The sequence below is a fragment of the Sciurus vulgaris genome, assembly GCF_902686455.1.
Source record: "Sciurus vulgaris genome assembly, chromosome: 11".
NCBI classification, from domain to species: domain Eukaryota; kingdom Metazoa; phylum Chordata; class Mammalia; order Rodentia; family Sciuridae; genus Sciurus; species Sciurus vulgaris.
In genome coordinates, this window is record NC_136472.1 from 25,207,141 (window position 1) to 25,226,549 (window position 19,409).

General features: G+C 37.8%; 1 protein-coding gene across 1 annotated transcript; it reads right to left on the bottom strand.

The window, feature by feature from the left end:
- Positions 1–1,777: 1,777 nt before the first annotated feature.
- Positions 1,778–6,408, bottom strand: LOC306639131 (olfactory receptor 4A47-like). The gene has a single exon (XM_079102551.1). It carries the CDS (start codon positions 3,811–3,813, stop codon positions 2,893–2,895), a length of 921 nt encoding a protein of 306 aa, XP_078958677.1. The 5' UTR covers positions 3,814–6,408; the 3' UTR covers positions 1,778–2,892.
- Positions 6,409–19,409: the final 13,001 nt, after the last annotated feature.

Below are 19,409 nucleotides of genomic sequence, written 5' to 3' on the forward strand. Positions count from 1 at the left end.
TTGGGACAGTTTGTGAAGTGGCAATATGCTAAGTGGATTTTATAATAACATTGTCTCAATATCAACCCCTTGCTTTTGCATTCTCTTGTGGTTATTCAATAAATGTCTCAAATTTTGGAAAGACTTAGAGTTTAAGGACTAAAGGGTGACCATGTCTACAACTGACTCTAAGAAAAGCTATCAATATTTCTATACAAATAAATGGCTAAGAGAAATGAAAAATAAAAATGATATTGACATGTGTTTAGTGACATGTGCATATATAATGGCATATATATATATATATATATATTCACACTCATATGTACCGATACAAAAAAATAGACAAGAAAGTAACAAGCAAATATGGAATAATTTTAATACATGGAAAATGTCTGGGAAAAGGGTCTTCAGAATATCTTTCAACATATATGAGTTTGAAAATATTTAACACAAGATATTTTTAAACAAGCAACTATACATGATAAATGTAGAACTAAAGCACCACTAAAAATGACAGAATCGATGGATGCTTACTCATTATATGCAAATAGGTCTGAAGGCCTTGTCCTTACCAGGTAACCAAACCTGCCATACCTGTGCACAGGCAGGACTTCTTGAATTGGATCTGGACACTCTCCAAGTCATAACCTTTCACAGGGTTTTCAACCTCCATGAGCCCTTGTTTGTGCAACTGTAAAATGGCTCTAGTAAGAGTGCCCACCTCATGATGTTCCTGGAGGACTTAATCATTGGAATGTAACAAGAGGAAACCCACATAACACGTGAAGAACAAGTCCTGAAAAGGATAAGATTTTTACAAATGCTGGGTGTGACTATTACTCACAAACCTTCAAAGAGAATATCAGCCCAGTGCTACTCAACATTTTTCAGAAAATAAATTATTCTTAATGATGAAAATATTTCTATAAAGCACTCATTCAACAATGATTTACTGTGGCCATCACTATTACAGGTACTGAGAATTGAGCAGTAGCTCATAGTCCAGAAAAAACAAATAGCAAAAATTTTAAAGAAAAATATAAGAAGTGAGTCAACTAAGCTAACTTTAAATGTTGTAATGTAACATTAACGGTGACAGAGATGAGAAATATTTGGGTGGATATTTGAAATGTGATCAAAATGTTCATAACATTTCAAAATAGTGATGCATATATGGCTATCTATACTCTCATATTATAAAAGGCAATGCAAAAAAACTCTAAAAGACCCATAAGAATCCTTTGATATAAGGAAAAAACATAATGTAACCCTACCAAAGTTTAGTCCACAAATGCCAAAATAGTTTAATACAATGCAATCCTATATAGTAATTAATCACCTTAGCATGTATAAGGGTAAAAATTTTTAATCACCTAAATACCTGCAAATGAAACATTGAGAAAAGTAGAGCATGTTAATTTTATTATTTCAATAAAATTGTGACATATCTCAGCTGTCATCACCACTATTTCACATGATCCTGGATGTAGCCATCAATCCAGCTCACCAAGAGAAATCCATTAGCAGTGTTAGAATTTGAAACGAAAGAAATGCCTATGACTATGAAAACTAAGAGAATATACCAGGAAAACCAAGAAAGAATAAAGAAGTAACACCTGAATTTGAAAGGATGCACCAAATGAGTATGATCTTCATGAACTTGGTGACATAAAAACAAAGAGAAATGAAAAATCTAATAGATTTGAAACACAATAATCAACTGTGAATCTCTACGAATAGAGAACTCATAGGGAAAAAGAACTGCAAAAACTAGAAGAACACAGAGTAACAATCATATTTTAGTGGTAATAGAAGTATCATCTTGAGTTTCTTTAATTTTTCAATTCACTGATATCAGATTGACAAACAGGAATTATACAGCCTTTGGGTGGACAGTGTGATATTATGATATATGTGTACATTTTGAAATGATAGCTATAATTAGCATGTCCATCAGGTCACATGATTAGAGTTTTCTTTAATCTTTTTGTGGTAGGGCACTTGACAACTACCCTCTTATTAGGAGTCCAGTATACAATACAGCAAAGTTAACAGTAGCTACCATGCTTTTGACTCCAGAATTAGTTAGCTCCTATATGAAACTTGGTCCTCCTGGTCCAACACCTCCAGATTAACCACTCTCCAGCCATGACAAACATCATTCTTCTTTCTGCCTCTGTGAGTGTGAAGGCTTTAGTGTTCACATATGAATCACATCATGCACTATTTGTCTTCTGTGTTCAGCTTACATCAGTTAGCATGATGTCCCCTGAGTCCACCAGGTCACACAAATGATAAGCTTTCTTCACTTGAAGAACCTTGGAAACACAGTGCCTTCACCTGTATCAGGACTGGGAGATGCTGGTGAGGAACTCAGAATATATCTTTTTTCAAATTTATCCCTTTGCAAGGGTTCCATTGTAATATCCATACTTATTATGCTTTCCAAATTTAATTCAAAACTAAAACTATCCTCCTAAAATTATAAATGTAATGCTAGTAAAATCAAATAAAAAAGACATATAACACTTTACTACAATAGAACAATGAACAAAAAGGTAAATATAAAATGAGAAATGACAACATAGTTACAAGAAATTAATGTAAAAAACTTAAATACACAAACTTGTAATAATATAAAACTTTTATTCATAAATAGCTTGCATAATTTTATTGACTTCCTAGCATATGTGTACCAAAACATCCTAGATCCCTTGATAAACCAGACAATGAAGACTGAGCAATACACTGGGGAAATATGTTAATATCAAAACCTATAATCTATTCTTTAATTATGCTTAACAAAAATGCCTTAGCAAAGTAGCATCAGTTTTAAGTCTAATAAATAGTCCTAAGGAGACAACTTCACAGTGAAATGGTTCTCTTCATAGTGGGAGACTCAATGATTTCCTACCTGATGTGGCTTATTTTCCAGAGTTTCTTCATAGCATTTGTCATCTCTGAGTTTCTCAGAGTGTAGATGAAGGGGTTCAGCATGGGGGTTATGACCATATAAAACACACTCAGTGACTTGTCAATGGGGAAAGTCTTAGCTGGTCTGGCATATATGAAAATACTGGGAACAAAGAAGAAGACAACCACAGTGATGTGGGAGCCACAGGTGGAGAGAGCCTTCCGCCTCCCTTCCTGACTCAAGTTTTTCAGAGAGAGAAAAATGACCACATAAGAAATGAGTAAGAGCAGAAACAAAATAGAGCACATCAGCCCCCCATTGGCAATCACTAAGAGGCCGGTGACATAGGTGTCACCACAGACAAGTTGCAATAAGGGAAACATGTCACAAGTAAAGTGGTCAATGACATTGGGGCCACAGAATGGGAGCCCATAAATAATGCCAATTTGAAATGTAGAGTGCACAAAACCTCCAGCCCAGGAAACTACCAGCAGCGCAACACACACCCATGGCCTCATGATAACCAAATAATGCAAGGGCTTACAGATGGCTACATAGCGGTCAAAGGCCATCACCAACAGAAGAGTGACCTCTGTCCCACCTAAAAAGTGTTCTGCAAAGAGCTGAAACATACAAAACTTGAAGGATATTACAACTTTTCCTAAGAACAAGTTTGAAATCAAGTGGGGGGAAATGACAGATGAATAAATAATGTCTATAAATGATAAATTAGCAAGAAAGAAGTACATTGGAGTGCCCAGGGTCTTACTGAAGGTTACAGTTATGACAATGAGCAGGTTCCCCAGCATGGTCAAAATGTAGAAGAGCAAGAATATAACAAAAAGTACTTTCTGCTCCTTTGGATTTTGTGTGAGGCCCAAGAGGACAAAATAAGTTTCATTGTTCCTGTGTTCCATCTATTCACTTATTGATGTCAATTTCAGAAAGTAAAGCAGTTTACCTGTAAAACAATGAAAAATCCTTAGAAACATTATAACCACTTGTATTCATCTGCCATATATGTTTGAAGCATCTGCTGGTGGCATATTGCCCTCAGTAGATACATGGATCCAAGTAAGATAAGACAACTTTTCCTGGCCTAACTGATTTGATATATAGCTATGTAGTTCAAAATTTAATGACCGACATGAGACACGTGTTGATAAATATATTTCTTGAAGCCATGCTATTGATTCACAGCATTCTAAATCCATTCTAAACCTGTGCAGATTTGGGAAGATTCTCAAAGAAAGTTGCAGTTTAGAGGAGTTTAAAGATATGAAATAACAAGAGAGGATGAAAGGGAAATCCTTGTAAAGATGTACTATGTATAAAGTGACACAGAATAAAACTGAAGACTCACTTAAGATAATTTTCATATGAAGAGTGAATGCAATCAATTATAAATGGAAGGCTGGAGACCACAAGTCACTGTATTAATAGTGGTGCTGAGTCTTTAGAAAATGATGCCCTTCCTCCACTTTCTTTGGCCCATACATCTGCTGGAAATGTCACCTCCAAGCATCTTAGCATTCTTGTTTCCAGGGACATTGTGCTCACAGTGATGTCTCCATTCCCCAAGACAGAGGCCATCTCCACTGCTCTCCTCTTTCTTTGCACCAGTATCACCTCTCATTGTTCATGTTTCTACCCACCATCTCTCCAAAGCCTTCTGGGCTCTTTCTATCATGACTACCAAACTCTCCCAACATGTATCCATTAGTCAATCACAATGCTGGCTTCATATATTAGACATTTATTGCAGCACAGCTCCTCACTTCCTGGAACCAGAAGCTGTCTTTGTCTGCTAGAGCTACCTCCTTTTAGACACATATGTGTCTTCTCAGAGTCCTGCTGCCAGACAATCAAAATGAAGGTTTTGGTGATGGTGGATCCCTCAGAAAACTGTGAGGGAGGAACTAGCTCCATTCTTGACTTGCTGATGACCAGTTTGTATCCTTAAATCCCTGCATTCAAATTTTCTATTCCAATAGAATAGAAGTGATAAGGAATTGGGACCTATCCTAATACAATATATTACTGAATGACCTTCACAAAATCCCTATTTCCAAATAAATATGTTTCCTGTACTACTGCAGATAGGATCTCAACAAATAAATTATATGGGGTGGGCACAATCAAACCATCATAGTTTCATGTGATAACTTGACAAACTAGCAGTTAGCACGGTCTCAGCTTACCACAAACCTGAAACCTCCTTCTAGAGACTTTGATTGAATTTTCCACATTATCCTAACCTATAAATTCCTAAAGCACTCTGAATTACATATCTTCAACATTATCACACCCCTACTTTTCAACCTGGTATCTACAAGTATTTCATTGACATCTTCAAGTAGATATCATCTTAATATTTAGAAGAGTAAATATATTATTTTTCACAATAAATCTGTTTCTTCCTAGGTTTTGTCTAACTAAAAGGTACTTCCTTCTGTCTTATCCTTCAAGTCAAATTCTGACAGTCTTCTCCCTTCCTTTATTTCTTTTACGTTGCTTATGTATATATTTGTTCAGTCCCCCTGGCTTTCTATTTATAATATATTACAAATGTGATCACTCTCATTTCATCCCCTTACACCCCTGTGAACAGCAGGAGTCCCCTGCCACATCTAACATTGAGTCTTTGGCAGATGCTAATTTCAGAGACCAGAAACAGACATCACAAATTTGTAAGTATTGGCGATTATTGTACAAAGGTGTGTGGTAGTTCAATCCTTCCATTTAGGAGACCAAAAGTGTTCCTAGAGCACTACATTGTGTCAGCAGTTCACAGGAAGTGAGCTTCCTGTGTGTCCACTAGCACAGTAAGGCTCAGGGTCTGACCCAGGCTCAGGTCATCAGAGGAGATGGAATCTCCATGCTGACTGAGGAAGCAGCTTTTCCCTTGGATCATCTACTTTTCCAGATGGAAGCAACAATGTTGAGGATGTAGATGGTCCCTGATTTAAATTTTCAATTTTTTGAACATATTTGTGATGTCTCTCTTATGCCATCTGAACAGCCACTTTCTGCCTGCCGAAGGTTATCAACATTTTCTTACATTCTCAAGTGATACAATGTCCTGTGTTATGAAACAGTTACACAACTTTAAAATCATATTTCTTCTACTGACTATAAAATCCTACCTTTGGAACTTGTCTGCAGATGAAGGAGGAAATTTGCTCTCACTCAGAAATAGTGATTAATCCCTCTTTCATCCAGTGTGTGCACAGAAGAAAAAAAGCTGTGTCGTTTTGGGATTTAAAATCCCACAACCATTTTTTTCCATTTTCTCTGCAGTCTACTAAATACTGAAAAAAATAATTAGTGATTGTAGTGGTATTCAAAGGAAATTCTTGGTAAAAATGGAAAAATTAACATTTTCCATATTAAAAAAATTAACTAAAAATGCAAATGAATAACTTCAACAAGAAATAGCACACCTAGCATTTTTAAAAACTGGAAATTTTGACTTCTCTTTTGGTAACTTTAATGAATGCCATTCAGCTTTTTAACCTCTCTCCTCTTGTCCTGGTAAGGTAACCACTTATGTTTGGAATATAGATAGAGTACTCCTTTGCCTTTTCAAATACTTCGTTAATAATAATAAACCATCTTTTAAACACATCATAACTATTACTAACAGAGGAGACTTTTCCCTGACAGGGACAAAGATCACTAAAGAGTTTATGCCATGAACATACATTAATCATGGAGCTCTGCAACTGGAATGTGTCCAAGCTGATTCTTGCTTAATTGCACTCCCTGGGACTCTCCATATACTTTTAAAGGAACATCTATGTGTCAAGACCCAATCCATCAAACTCATGAGTAGAGTCACGTGGGTGTAACAAGGAAAAATTTTTTCATAAATATTATGTGACAAATAATCAAGAATAAAATATCAGCCCCATTAATTTGTTACAATGAAGATGAATTTATCACTTACTCCTTTTATGGGTCAGAGCAATTTTATTTTCTCTTTATGTAATCTTCAATTTTCCCCTTATGGGGTTGAGATCAAAACCTTTTAAAAGGTTTATGCAGCTATAGTAACTAGTTATATATGTATTTATTCTCTTTATTCCTTGTTTTTCTAAAAACTAAATAGTGCCAGCTACAGTGGTGTAAGCCTGTAATCTCAAAGGCTCCAGAGGCCGATGCAGGAGGAGCATGACTTCAAAGCCAGCCTCAGGAACAGAGCCATAATCTCTAATTGGAAAACAACAGGTTATTGTGACAGAAAAAGATAAGAGTAAGACACATTTCGAATAAACAATTAAATAGGCCTTTTTTTATTTGAAATATTCTGTACTGAAATTCAGGAAATAATAATTTTATCACTTGAAAGTACATGAATTATATTTACACAGAGCATTAAGTGATTGTCTTGCATAAACTGGAAGATTTTCCTATAAACTATCAAACGTAATTGTCTTTTTCTAGGAAATTTAAACTGTTTTGTTTGTTCTTACTCGACTAATGAATCGCTCAGAAAGTACTTTCTCAGGACTTTCTCTCAAATTACACTTTACATTTCACATACTTTATTAGCATAATAGATGTCAGGATGTGTGCCTTAAGAGAAGTTATACAAAATATAGGCAATAGTTAACAAATTCTATGTCATTTATCTCAGCGGATGCTTTATTTTCCATACAATATCCATGACAAGTTGTGCCAACTTATACCAATTAGACAGTTGGGAAAAATTCTACCCTTTTCTCTTTCTTCTCAACGTTTGTTCTCATATTTTTTTTCCATGATGGTTCATTTGACTTCACATCTGTCATCAAGTAAATGTATTTCCTTTTTCATGAACTTAAGTATATATCCTTTATTTTTTTTTTATTTTATTGTAAAAAATGGGATACATGTTGTTTCTCTGTTTGTACATGGCATAAAGGCATACCATTTGTGTAATCATAAATTCACATAGAGTAATGTTATTTGAGTCATTCTGTTATTTTTTCCCTTCCCCCCACCCCTCCCACCCTTCTTTTCCCTCTATAAGTGCTTCCTTCCTCCATACATGCCCCCCTCCCTAATCCTAACTCTAACCCTAACACTAACCCTTCCCTCCCCCCATTATATGTCATCATCCACTTATGAGCGATATCATTCTTCCTTTGGCTTTTTGAGATTGGCTTATCTCACTTAGCATGATATTCTCCAATTTCATCCATTTGCCTGCAAATGCCATAATTTTATCATTCTTTACGGCTGAGTAATATTCCATTGTATATATATACCACAGCTCCTTTATCCACTCATCAATTGAAGGGCATCTAGGTTGGTTCCACAATCTGGCTATTGTGAATTGAGCAGCTATGAACATTGATGTGGCTGTATCTCTGTAGTATGCTGATTTTAAGTCCTTTGGGTATAGGCCAAGGAGTGGGATAGCTGGGTCAAATGGAGGGTCCATTCCAAGTTTTCTAAGGAATCTCCACACTGCTTTCCAGAGTGGCTGCACTAATTTGCAGTCCCACCAGCAGTGTATGAGTGTACCTTTTTCCCCACATCCTCGCCAACACCTGTTGTTGCTCGTATTCTTGATAATCGCCATTCTAATTGGGGTGAGATGGAATCTTAGGGTGGTTTTGATTTGCATTTCTCTTATTACTAGAGATGTTGAACATTTTTACATATGTTTGTTGATTGCTTGTAGATCTTCTTCTGTGAAGTGTCTATTCATTTCCTTAGCCCACTTGTCGACTGGACTATTTGAATTCTTGGAGTAGAGTTTTTTGAGTTCTTTATAGATTCTGGAGATTAGTGCTCTATCTGAAGTATGATTGGCAAAGATATTCTCCCACTCTGTAGGCTCTTTCTTTGCATTGCTGATAGTTTCCTTTGCTGAGAGAAAGCTTTTTAGTTTGAATCTATCCCAGTGGTTGATTCTAGCTTTTATTTCTTGTGCTATGGGAGTCCTGTTAAGGAAGTCTGGTCCTAGACCAACAAGGTGAAGATTTGGACGTACATTTTCTTCTATAATCTGCAGGGTCTCTGGTCTTATTCCGAGGTCCTTAATCCATTTTGAGTTTAGTTTCGTGCATGGTGAGAGATATGGGTTTAGTTTCATTCTGTTGCATATGGATTTCCAATTCTCCCAGCACCATTTGTTGAAGAGGCTATCTTTTCTCCATTGCATATTTTTGGCACCTTTGTCTAGTATGAGAAAATTGTATTTATTTGGGTTTGTGTCCGTGTCCTCTATTCTGTACCATTGATCTACCTTTCTATTTTGGTACCAATACCATGCCGTTTTTGTTACTATTGCTTTGTAGTAGAGTTGAAGATCTGGTATTGCAATACCCCCTGTTTCACTCTTCCTGCTAAGGATTCCTTTAGCTATTCTGGGTTTCTTATTCTTCCAGATGAATTTCATAATTGCTTGCTCTATTTCTGTAAGGTACACAATTGGGATTTTAATTGGAATTGCATTGAATTTGTATAGCACTTTAGGTAGTATGGCCATTTTGACAATATTAATTCTTCCTATCCAAGAACATGGAAGATCTTTCCATCTTCTAAGGTGTTCTTTAATTTCTTTCTTTAGTGTTCTGTAGTTCTCATTGTAGAGGTCTTTCACCTCTTTTGTGAGATTGATTCCCAAGTATTTTATTTTTTTCGAGGCTATTGTGAATGGGGTAGTTTTCCTAATTTCTCTTTCTGAAGATTCATCACTTATGTATAAAAATGTGTTGGATTTATGGGCATTGATCTTGTAACCTGCTACTTTACTGAAATCACTTATGAGTTCTAAGAGTTTTCTGGTGGAATTTCCAGGTTCCTCTAAATATATAATCATGTCATCAACGAACAGGGATAGTTTGAGTTCTTCTTTTCCAATTCGTATCCCTTTAATTTCTTTGGTTTGTCTAATTGCTCTGGCCAGAGTCTCAAGAACGATGTTGAATAGAAGTGGTGAAAGAGGGCACCCCTGCCTTGTTCCAGTTTTTAGGGGGAATGCTTTCAGTTTTTCACCATTTAGAATGATATTAGCCATGGGCTTAGCATAAATGGCCTTTACAATGTTAAGGAATGTTCCCACTATCCCTATTTTTTCTAGTGTTTTGAGCATGAAGGGGTGCTGTATTTTATCAAATGCTTTTTCTGCATCTATTGAAATAATCATGTGATTCTTGACTTTAAGTCTATTAATATGGTGAATTACGTTTATTGATTTCCTGATGTTGAACCAACCTTGCATCCCTGGGATGAAACCCACTTGATCATGGTACACTATCTTTTTAATATGTTTTTGTATGCGATTTGCTAAAATTTTGTTGAGAATTTTTGCGTCCATGTTCATTAAGGATATTGGTCTGAAATTTTCTTTCCTTGATGAGTCTCTGTCTGGTTTAGGTATCAGTGTGATATTGGCTTCATAGAATGAGTTTGGGAGGGTTCCCTGCTCTTCTATTTTATGGAATACTTTGAGAAGTATTGGAATGAGCTCTTCCTTAAAGGTTTTGTAGAACTCGGCTGAGAACCCATCTGGTCCCGGACTTTTCTTTTTTGGTAGGCTTTTGAAGACTTCTTCTATTTCAGTACTTGAAATTGATCTATTTACGTTGTGTATGTCCTCCTCGTTCAGTTTAGGCAATTCATATGTCTCTAGAAACCTGTTGATATCTTCGAAATTTTCTATTTTGTTGGAGTATAGATTTTCGAAATAGCTTCTAATTATGTTTTGTATTTCAATCCTGTCTGTTGTGATATTTCCTTGTTCATTCCGAATTTTAGTGATTTGGGTTTTCTCTCGTCTTCTCTTTGTTAGTGTGGCTAAAGGTTTATCAATTTTGTTTATTTTTTCGAAGAACCAACTATTTATTTTGTCAATTTTTTGTATTGTTTCTTTTGTTTCAATTTCATTGATTTCAGCTCTGAGTTTAACTATTTCCTGTCTTCTACTACTTTTGGTGCTGTTCTGTTCTTCTTTTTCTAGGGCTTTGAGCTGTAGTGTTAGTTCGTTTAATTGTTGAGTTTTACTTCTTTTATTAAATGCGCTCCATGAAATAAATTTCCCTCTAAGTACTGCTTTCATAGTGTCCCAGAGATTTTGATATGATGTTTTTTGTTCTCATTTACCTCTAAGAATTTTTTAATTTCCTTCCTAATATCTTCTGTTATCCATTCATCATATAATAGCATATTGTTTAATCTCCAGATGTTGGAAGAGTTTCTGTGTTTTACTCTTTCATTTATTTCTAACTTCAATCCATTATGATCTGATAGAATACATGCTAGTGTCTCTATCTTCTTGTATTTGCTAACATTAGCTTTGTGGCATAATATATGGTCTATTTTAGAGAAGGATCCATGTGCTGCTGAGAAGAAAGTATATTCGCTCTTGGTTGGATGGTATATTCCATAAATGTCCGTTAAGTCTAAATTATTGATTGTGTTATTGAGATCTATGGTTTCTTTGTTCAATTTTTGTCTGGAAGATCTGTCTAGTGGTGAGAGAGGTGTGTTAAAATCACCTAGTATTATTGTGTTATGGTCTATTTGGTTTCTGAAATTGAGAAGGATTTGTTTGACATACATGGATGAGCCACTGTTTGGGGCATAGATGTTTATGATTGTTATATCTTGCTGATTTATGCTTCCCTTAAGCAGTATGAAATGACCTTCTTTATCCCTTCTGACTAACTTTGGCTTGAAGTCCACATTATCGGAAATGAGGATGGATACTCCAGCTTTTTTGCTGAGTCCATGTGCATGGTATGTTTTTCCCCATCCTTTCACCTCTAGTCTATGGGTATCTTTTTCTATGAGGTGAGTCTCTTGCAGGCAACATATTGTTGGATCTTTCTTTTTAATCCAGTCTGCCAGTCTATGTCTTTTGATTGATGAATTCAGGCCATTAACATTCAGGGTTATTATAGAGAAATGATTTGGTTTCCCGGTCATTTGGTTCATTTTTTAAATTCTGTTTATTTATTTGTTTGACACAACTTGTTTCCTCCTTTATTTGACAATTCCATTAGGATAATTCCTCCCTTTGCTGATTTGCTTCTTTGTTTTTCATCTCTTCCTCATGGAATATTTTGCTGAGAATGTTCTGTAATGCTGGCTTTTTTTTGTAAATTCTTTTAGCTTTTGTTTATCATGGAAGGATTTTATTTCATCATCAAATTTGAAGGTAAGTTTTGCTGGGTATAAGATTCTTGGTTGGCATCCATTTTCTTTCAGGGCTTGAAAAATGTTGTTCCAGGCCCTTCTAGCTTTTAGGGTCTGGATTGAAAAGTCTGCTGATATCCGTATTGGTTTCCTCCTGAATGCAATTTGATTCTTATCTCTGTCAGCCTTTAAAATTCTGTCTTTATTTTGTATGTTAGGTATTTTCATTGTAATGTGCCTTGGTGTGAGTCTGTTGTAATTTTGTGTATTTGGAGTCCTATAAACCTCTTGTACTTGATTTTCCATTTCATTCTTCAGATTTGGGAAATTTTCTGATATTATTTCATTGAATTGGTTGTTCATTCCTTTGGCTTGTTTCTCTAGGCCTTCCTCAATCCCAATAATTCTTAAATTTGGCCTTTTCATGATATCCCATAGTTCTTGTAGATTCTGTTCATGATTTCTTACCATCTTCTCTGTTTGTTCAACTTTGTTTTCAAGGTTAAATATTTTGTCTTCAATGTCTGGAGTTCTGTCTTCCAGGTGTTCTATCCTATTGGATATGCTTTCTATGGAGTTCTTAATTGGGTTTATTGTTTCCTTCATGTCAAGGATTTCTGTTTGGGTTTTTTTTTCAATATCTCTAACTCTTTATTGAAATGATCTTTTGCTTCCTGTATTTGCTCTTTTAACTGTCGATTGGTGCGATCAATCAATGCTTGCATTTGCTCTTTCATCTCATCATTCAGTGCGTGCATTTGCTCTTACATCTCATCGTTTGCTTCTGAATGAAAGTGGCCACGTTCCTCCTCCTCCTCCTCAGGGCAGGCCCCCGTGTTCTGAGTCCACACAGCTCTCCTCGCCACTCCTACCCTGTGCAGCCGCCGGAGCCCCAGTGGTTGCTCCGAGTCCCAGCGCTGTGCCGAGCGGCCTCCTTTACGGCACTCCCAGTTGTCCGAGTTCACTGCTCCAGCGGGGGGAGGGGTGTCTCGCCAGCAGCTCTACTTTCCAAAGTTCCCTGCGTTCCGGGACCACCATCCCATCTGGGACACCTTCCCAACGGGTGAGAGTCACCCGGCTGCTTTGAGTTGGTCCCAAGTGCCTCAATATCTCCTCTTTTGAATCCTGAGTCCTGGAGCAACATGAAATGCACCACCCTCTAGGCCGCCATCTTGAAAACCTCCCCATGTTCTTTCATAGCTTGAAATATGTTGTTCAAGGTCCTTCTAGTTTTTAGAGTCTGGCCTGAGAAATCTGCTGATGCCCGTATTGGTTTCCCCCTATATGTAATCTGATGCTTTTCTCTCACAGCCTTCAAAATTCTATCTTTATTTTGTATGTTAGGTATTTTCATTTCAGATCTACTCCAAGGCACATTATGGTGAAAATGCCTAACATTGTTTAAAACAATAATGAATAAATACATAAACATCAAGTTAGTATAACTCTATAAATCTTTAAAAAATGTTTTCAGTCCCATACAAATAGTGAGAGAAAATTGAGTCTTAGACACATGAAAAAAAAAAAAATTGATCCGGCAGTGTGGAAATAAGTGATAAATTCATCTTCAATGGAAAAAACTAAATGAACTGATATATTATTTCTGTCAATTATTGTTTTGTCTATTTTCCTGTTTCTGAAAATTTTAGTTGTATCTTCCTGACCATAATAATGTGATTGACCTATTGGCATATTTACAGGTATAAACTTGTGGGATTTCCCAGTGAACATTATTATTAAGGAAGAATCAGTCTTGGATTCATTGCAGTTGTAGAACTCCTCTGTTAATGTGGTTTCTTGGTATAACGCCTATCATGATCTACAACTTTGTTAGGGAATGCTGTCCTTAAGGGCTTTATATAATTGTTTGAACAGATGTTTCTGCATGTTTAAAGCATTGTCTACATGAAGAAGGATAATGCTGTCTCCTGATATCTCCCACAAGTATTAGACTATGCCAACAGCAGCAGAGACTCTGTACAGAGCTGAATGGTAGTAATTAATAAAGTTACTGGAAGAGAACTTACAGAGAAAACGTTACTTGTTAAAAACTTAGGTACTATATTTCTATATAAACTGTGATTTGTTTGCCTTTTTGAGAAATTATTCTATTATGAAAAATTTTTATTTTTCTATTTTCAACATGGAATTAATTTGAAGTTCATCTACAATGCTGGTAATGATTTTCTGCAAATGTTAGAAGACTATGGAGGCAATGGACAGACATAGATGTATTGTTGTAAATATATTCAAGGTAAAAATACTGATTTATTTCTTCTGCATGTATCCTGGGTTGAAAAGGGATTTTCTGCTCTTTACTCATGAAGTAAAATGTTCTCATTCAAACTGTAGACAAGATTCCCAAAGCAAGACATAAACAATTGATAGAAAAACTAGAATTTTCAATTTTCTTTTCATTGCATAGGAAATTGCAACTTTTGAATTTGAAATAATTCAAATATTGGACAAAACTTCTGTGGGAAGGTAATGACTGTTTTGTTTATATATGAGAGTTGCCATGGATACATTTGAAAATTAAAAGAATAGCGATCAAAAATGGCGGACTAGAGGGGTTTTCAAGATGGCGGCCTAGAGGGTGGCTGAATTTCATGTTGCTCCAGGACTCAGGATTCAAAAGAGGAGATATTGAGACGCTTGGGACCAACTCAAAGCAGCCGGGTGACTCTCACCCCCTGGGGGGGGGCATCCCGGATGGGACGGGGGTCCCGGAACGCAGGAAACTTTGTGAAGTAGAACTGCCGGCGAGACGCCCCTCCCCCCGCTGGAGCAGTGAACTCGGACTGCTGGGAGCGCCGTAAAGGAGGCCGCTCGGCACAGCGCTGGGACTCGGAGCAGCCACTGGGGCTCCGGCGGCTGCCCAGGGGAAGAGTGGCGAGGAGAACTGTGTGGACTCAGGACACCGGGGCCTGCCCTGAGGAGGAGGAGAGGAGCGTGGCCACTTGGATTCGGAGAGACTGCACCAGAGCTACAGGCGGTTGCCAGAGGAGAAGCTGCGCAGCGAGCTGTTTGGAATCAGAACGACGCTTCAGAACCCCGGGGCCTGCCCTGAGGACGAGGAGGAGGAAGAGGAGCACGGCGGCTTGGATTCGGGTGACTACACCAGAGCTACAGGCGGTTGCCAGAGAAGGGGCTGCGTGGCGAGCTGTTTGGACTCTGACCACTTCTGAACCCCGGGGCCTGCCCGGAGGAGTAGGAGAAGGAGGAGGAGGAGCGCGGCGGGTCCTTTGGACTCGCAGTGACTGCATTAGCGCTCCAGGCGGCTGCTCAGAGGAGAAGGCGAGTGGTGAGTTGTTTGGTCTTAAAGTGACAGCTCCTGAACACAGGGGGGCTGCCTGGAGGAGAAGCGTGGTGGGACGCTTGGTCTTGAGTGGCCGCACCTGAGCTCCGGGCGGTGCCTAGAGGACCCGTGCAGCGGGTCACATGGATTCAGAGCCACTCAGAGGGACTGCTCCTGAACACCCGGGGGGTTATCTGGAGAAGGAGGAGGAACGGGGAGGGTCACTTTGACTCAGAGTGATTGATTGCCCCGGGCTACGGGTGGTTGGTGGGAGGAGGAGGCACGAAGTGAGTTTCTTGGACTCCTAGTGACCGCACTGGCATACTGGGCGGCTGTCTGGAGGAAGAGGCCTGCGGCGGGTCTCTGGGACTCAGAGCGATTGTTCGGGGCCACAGGTGGCTGCTCAGAGGAGGGGCCACACAGCCAGGCAATTAGGTGCAGAACAGGGTCCCAGGATCAAGGAGGCTTCTGGGTGGAAGAGCCGCACAGAGATAGGCTTAGGGCAGAGCCAAGGTTCCAGGCCTGTGGGCAAATTCTCTGAGGAGGGGCAGCCTAAGGAGATTCATCTGCGAAGGGTGAGGCTCCCAGGCCCAGGAGGTAGGGCCAGGCCCCTGGAAACTTTGCAGAGGAAGGCAGCCCAGCCCAGGAAGTAGCTGTAAATTGAGGGGAACCTCTAGGAGGAAACTGACCAGCGAGACCTCCCCACTGGGTGAGTCTTCCCAGCCTGGTGAGGTTTCCCCACAAGGACGGTAAAACCAGAGACACAGGCCCAAACAGGCCTTGCCTCAGCCCGCAGCCTAGGTCCCCTTTGGATGACCATTGGTCAACAAGTGGAGGCACCTCTGCCCACTAGCAGGGATTATACCCCACCTGAAGGCCACCACTCCTAGAGAGGCAGCTTCCTTGTGGAGCACCGCATTATCAACTTCCTCCAAGACTTCAGCCTACTGAAGGCTAAGAGGGGATATATATAGAAATCTTCAGGGACATTGTAAATCAACAGAGGAAATCTGCAATATCTCAGCGGTCCACTGATATCTGAACAATATGAGAAAACAAGGAAAGAAAATGCTGCAAACAAATCTAGATGTTACATCAATAAAACCCAATGACAGCATGGCAGAAGAAATGACAGAAAAGGAGTTCAGAATGTACATAATTAAAATGATCAGAGAAGCAAACGATGAGATGAAAGAGCAAATGCAAGCATTGAATGATCGCACCAATCGACAGTTAAAAGAGCAAATACAGGAAGCAAAAGATCATTTCAATAAAGAGTTAGAGATATTGAAAAAAAACCAAACAGAAATCCTTGACATGAAGGAAACAATAAACCAAATTAAGAACTCCATAGAAAGCATATCCAATAGGATAGAACACCTGGAAGACAGAACCTCAGACATTGAAGACAAAATATTTAACCTTGAAAACGAAGTTGAACAAACAGAGAAGATGGTAAGAAATCATGAACAGAATCTACAAGAACTATGGGATATCATGAAAAGGCCAAATTTAAGAATTATTGGGATTGAGGAAGGTCTAGAGAAACAAGCCAAAGGAATGAACAACCAATTCAATGAAATAATATCAGAAAATTTCCCAAATCTGAAGAATGAAATGGAAAATCAAGTTCAAGAGGCTTACAGGACTCCAAATACACAAAATTAAAACAGACCCACACCAAGGCACATTATAATGAAAATACCTAACATACAAAATAAAGACAGAATTTTAAAGGCTGTGAGAGAAAAGAACCAAATTACATTCAGGGGGAAACCAATACGCATATCAGCAGATTTTTCAATCCAGACCCTAAAAGCTAGAAGGTCCTGGAACAATATTTTTCAAGCCCTGAAAGAAAATGGATGCCAACCAAGAATCTTATACCCAGCAAAACTTACCTTCAAATTTGACGATGAAATAAAATCCTTCCATGATAAACAAAAGCTAAAAGAATTTACAAAAAGAAAGCCAGCATTACAGAACATTCTCAACAAAATATTCCATGAGGAAGAGATGAAAAACAAAGAAGCAAATCAGCAAAGGGAGGAATTATCCTAAAGGAATTGTCAAATAAAGGAGGAAACAAGTTGTGTCAAACAAATAAATAAACAAAATTTTAAAAATGAACCAAATGACCGGGAAACCAAATCATTTCTCTATAATAACCCTGAATGGTAATGACCTGAACTCATCAATCAAAAGACATAGACTGGCAGACTGGATTAAAAAGAAAGATCCAACAATATGTTGCCTGCAAGAGACTCACCTCATAGAAAAAGATACCCATAGATTAAAGGTGAAAGGATGGGGAAAAACATACCATGCACATGGACTCAGCAAAAAAGCTGGAGTATCCATCCACATTTCCGATAATGTGGACTTCAAGCCAAAGTTAGTCAGAAGGGATAAAGAAGGTCATTTCATACTGCTTAAGGGAAGCATAAATCAGCAAGATATAACAATCATAAACATCTATGCCCCAAACAGTGGCTCATCTATGTATGTCAAACAAATCCTTCTCAATTTCAGAAACCAAATAGACCACAACACAATAATACTAGGTGATTTTAACACGCCGCTCTCACCCCTGGACAGATCTTCCAGACAAAAATTGAACAAAGAAACCATAGATCTCAACAACACAATCAATAATTTAGACTTAACGGACATTTATAGAATATACCATCCAACCAAGAGTGAATACACTTTCTTCTCAGCATCACATGGATCCTTCTCTAAAATAGACCATATATTATGCCACAAAGCTAATGTTAGCAAATACAAGAAGATAGAGACACTACCTTGTATTCTATCAGATCATAATGGATTGAAGTTAGAAATAAATGAAAGAGTAAAACACAGAAACTATTCCAACATCTGGAGATTAAACAATATGCTATTATATGATGAATGGATAACAGAAGATATTAGGAAGGAAATTAAAAAATTCTTAGAGGTAAATGAGAACAAAGAAACATCATATCAAAATCTCTGGGACACTATGAAAGCAGTACTTAGAGGGAAATTTATTTCATGGAGCGCATTTAATAAAAGAAGTAAAACTCAAAAAATAAACAACCTAACACTACAGCTCAAAGCCCTAGAAAAAGAAGAACAGAACAGCACCAAAAGTAGTAGAAGACAGGAAATAGTTAAACTCAGAGCTGAAATCAATGAAATTGAAACAAAAGAAACAATACAAAAAATTGACAAAATAAATAGTTGGTTCTTCGAAAAAATAAACAAAATTGATAAACCTTTAGCCACACTAACAAAGAGAAGACGAGAGAAAACCCAAATCACTAAAATTCGGAATGAACAAGGAAATATCACAACAGACAGGATTGAAATACAAAACATAATTAGAAGCTATTTTGAAAATCTATACTCCAACAAAATAGAAAATTTCGAAGACATCAACAGGTTTCTAGAGACATATGAATTGCCTAAACTGAATGAGGAGGACATAAACAATTTAAATAGTCCAATTTCAAGTACTGAAATAGAAGAAGTCATCAAAAGCTTACCAACAAAGAAAAGTCCGGGACCAGATGGGTTCTCAGCCGAGTTCTACAAAACCTTTAAGGAAGAGCTCATTCCAATACTTCTCAAAGTATTCCATAAAATAGAAGAGGAGGGAACCCTCCCAAACTCATTCTGTGAAGCCAATATCACACTGATACCTAAACCAGACAGAGACTCATCAAGGAAAGAAAATTTCAGACCAATATCCTTAATGAACATGGACGCAAAAATTCTCAACAAAATTTTAGCAAATCGTATACAAAAACATATTAAAAAGATAGTGCACCATGATCAAGTGGGTTTCATCCCAGGGATGCAAGGTTGGTTCAACATCAGGAAATCAATAAACGTAATTCACCATATTAATAGACTTAAAGTCAAGAATCACATGATTATTTCAATAGATGCAGAAAAAGCATTTGATAAAATACAGCACCCCTTCATGCTCAAAACACTAGAAAAAATAGGGATAGTGGGAACATTCCTTAACATTGTAAAGGCCATTTATGCTAAGCCCATGGCTAATATCATTCTAAATGGTGAAAAACTGAAAGC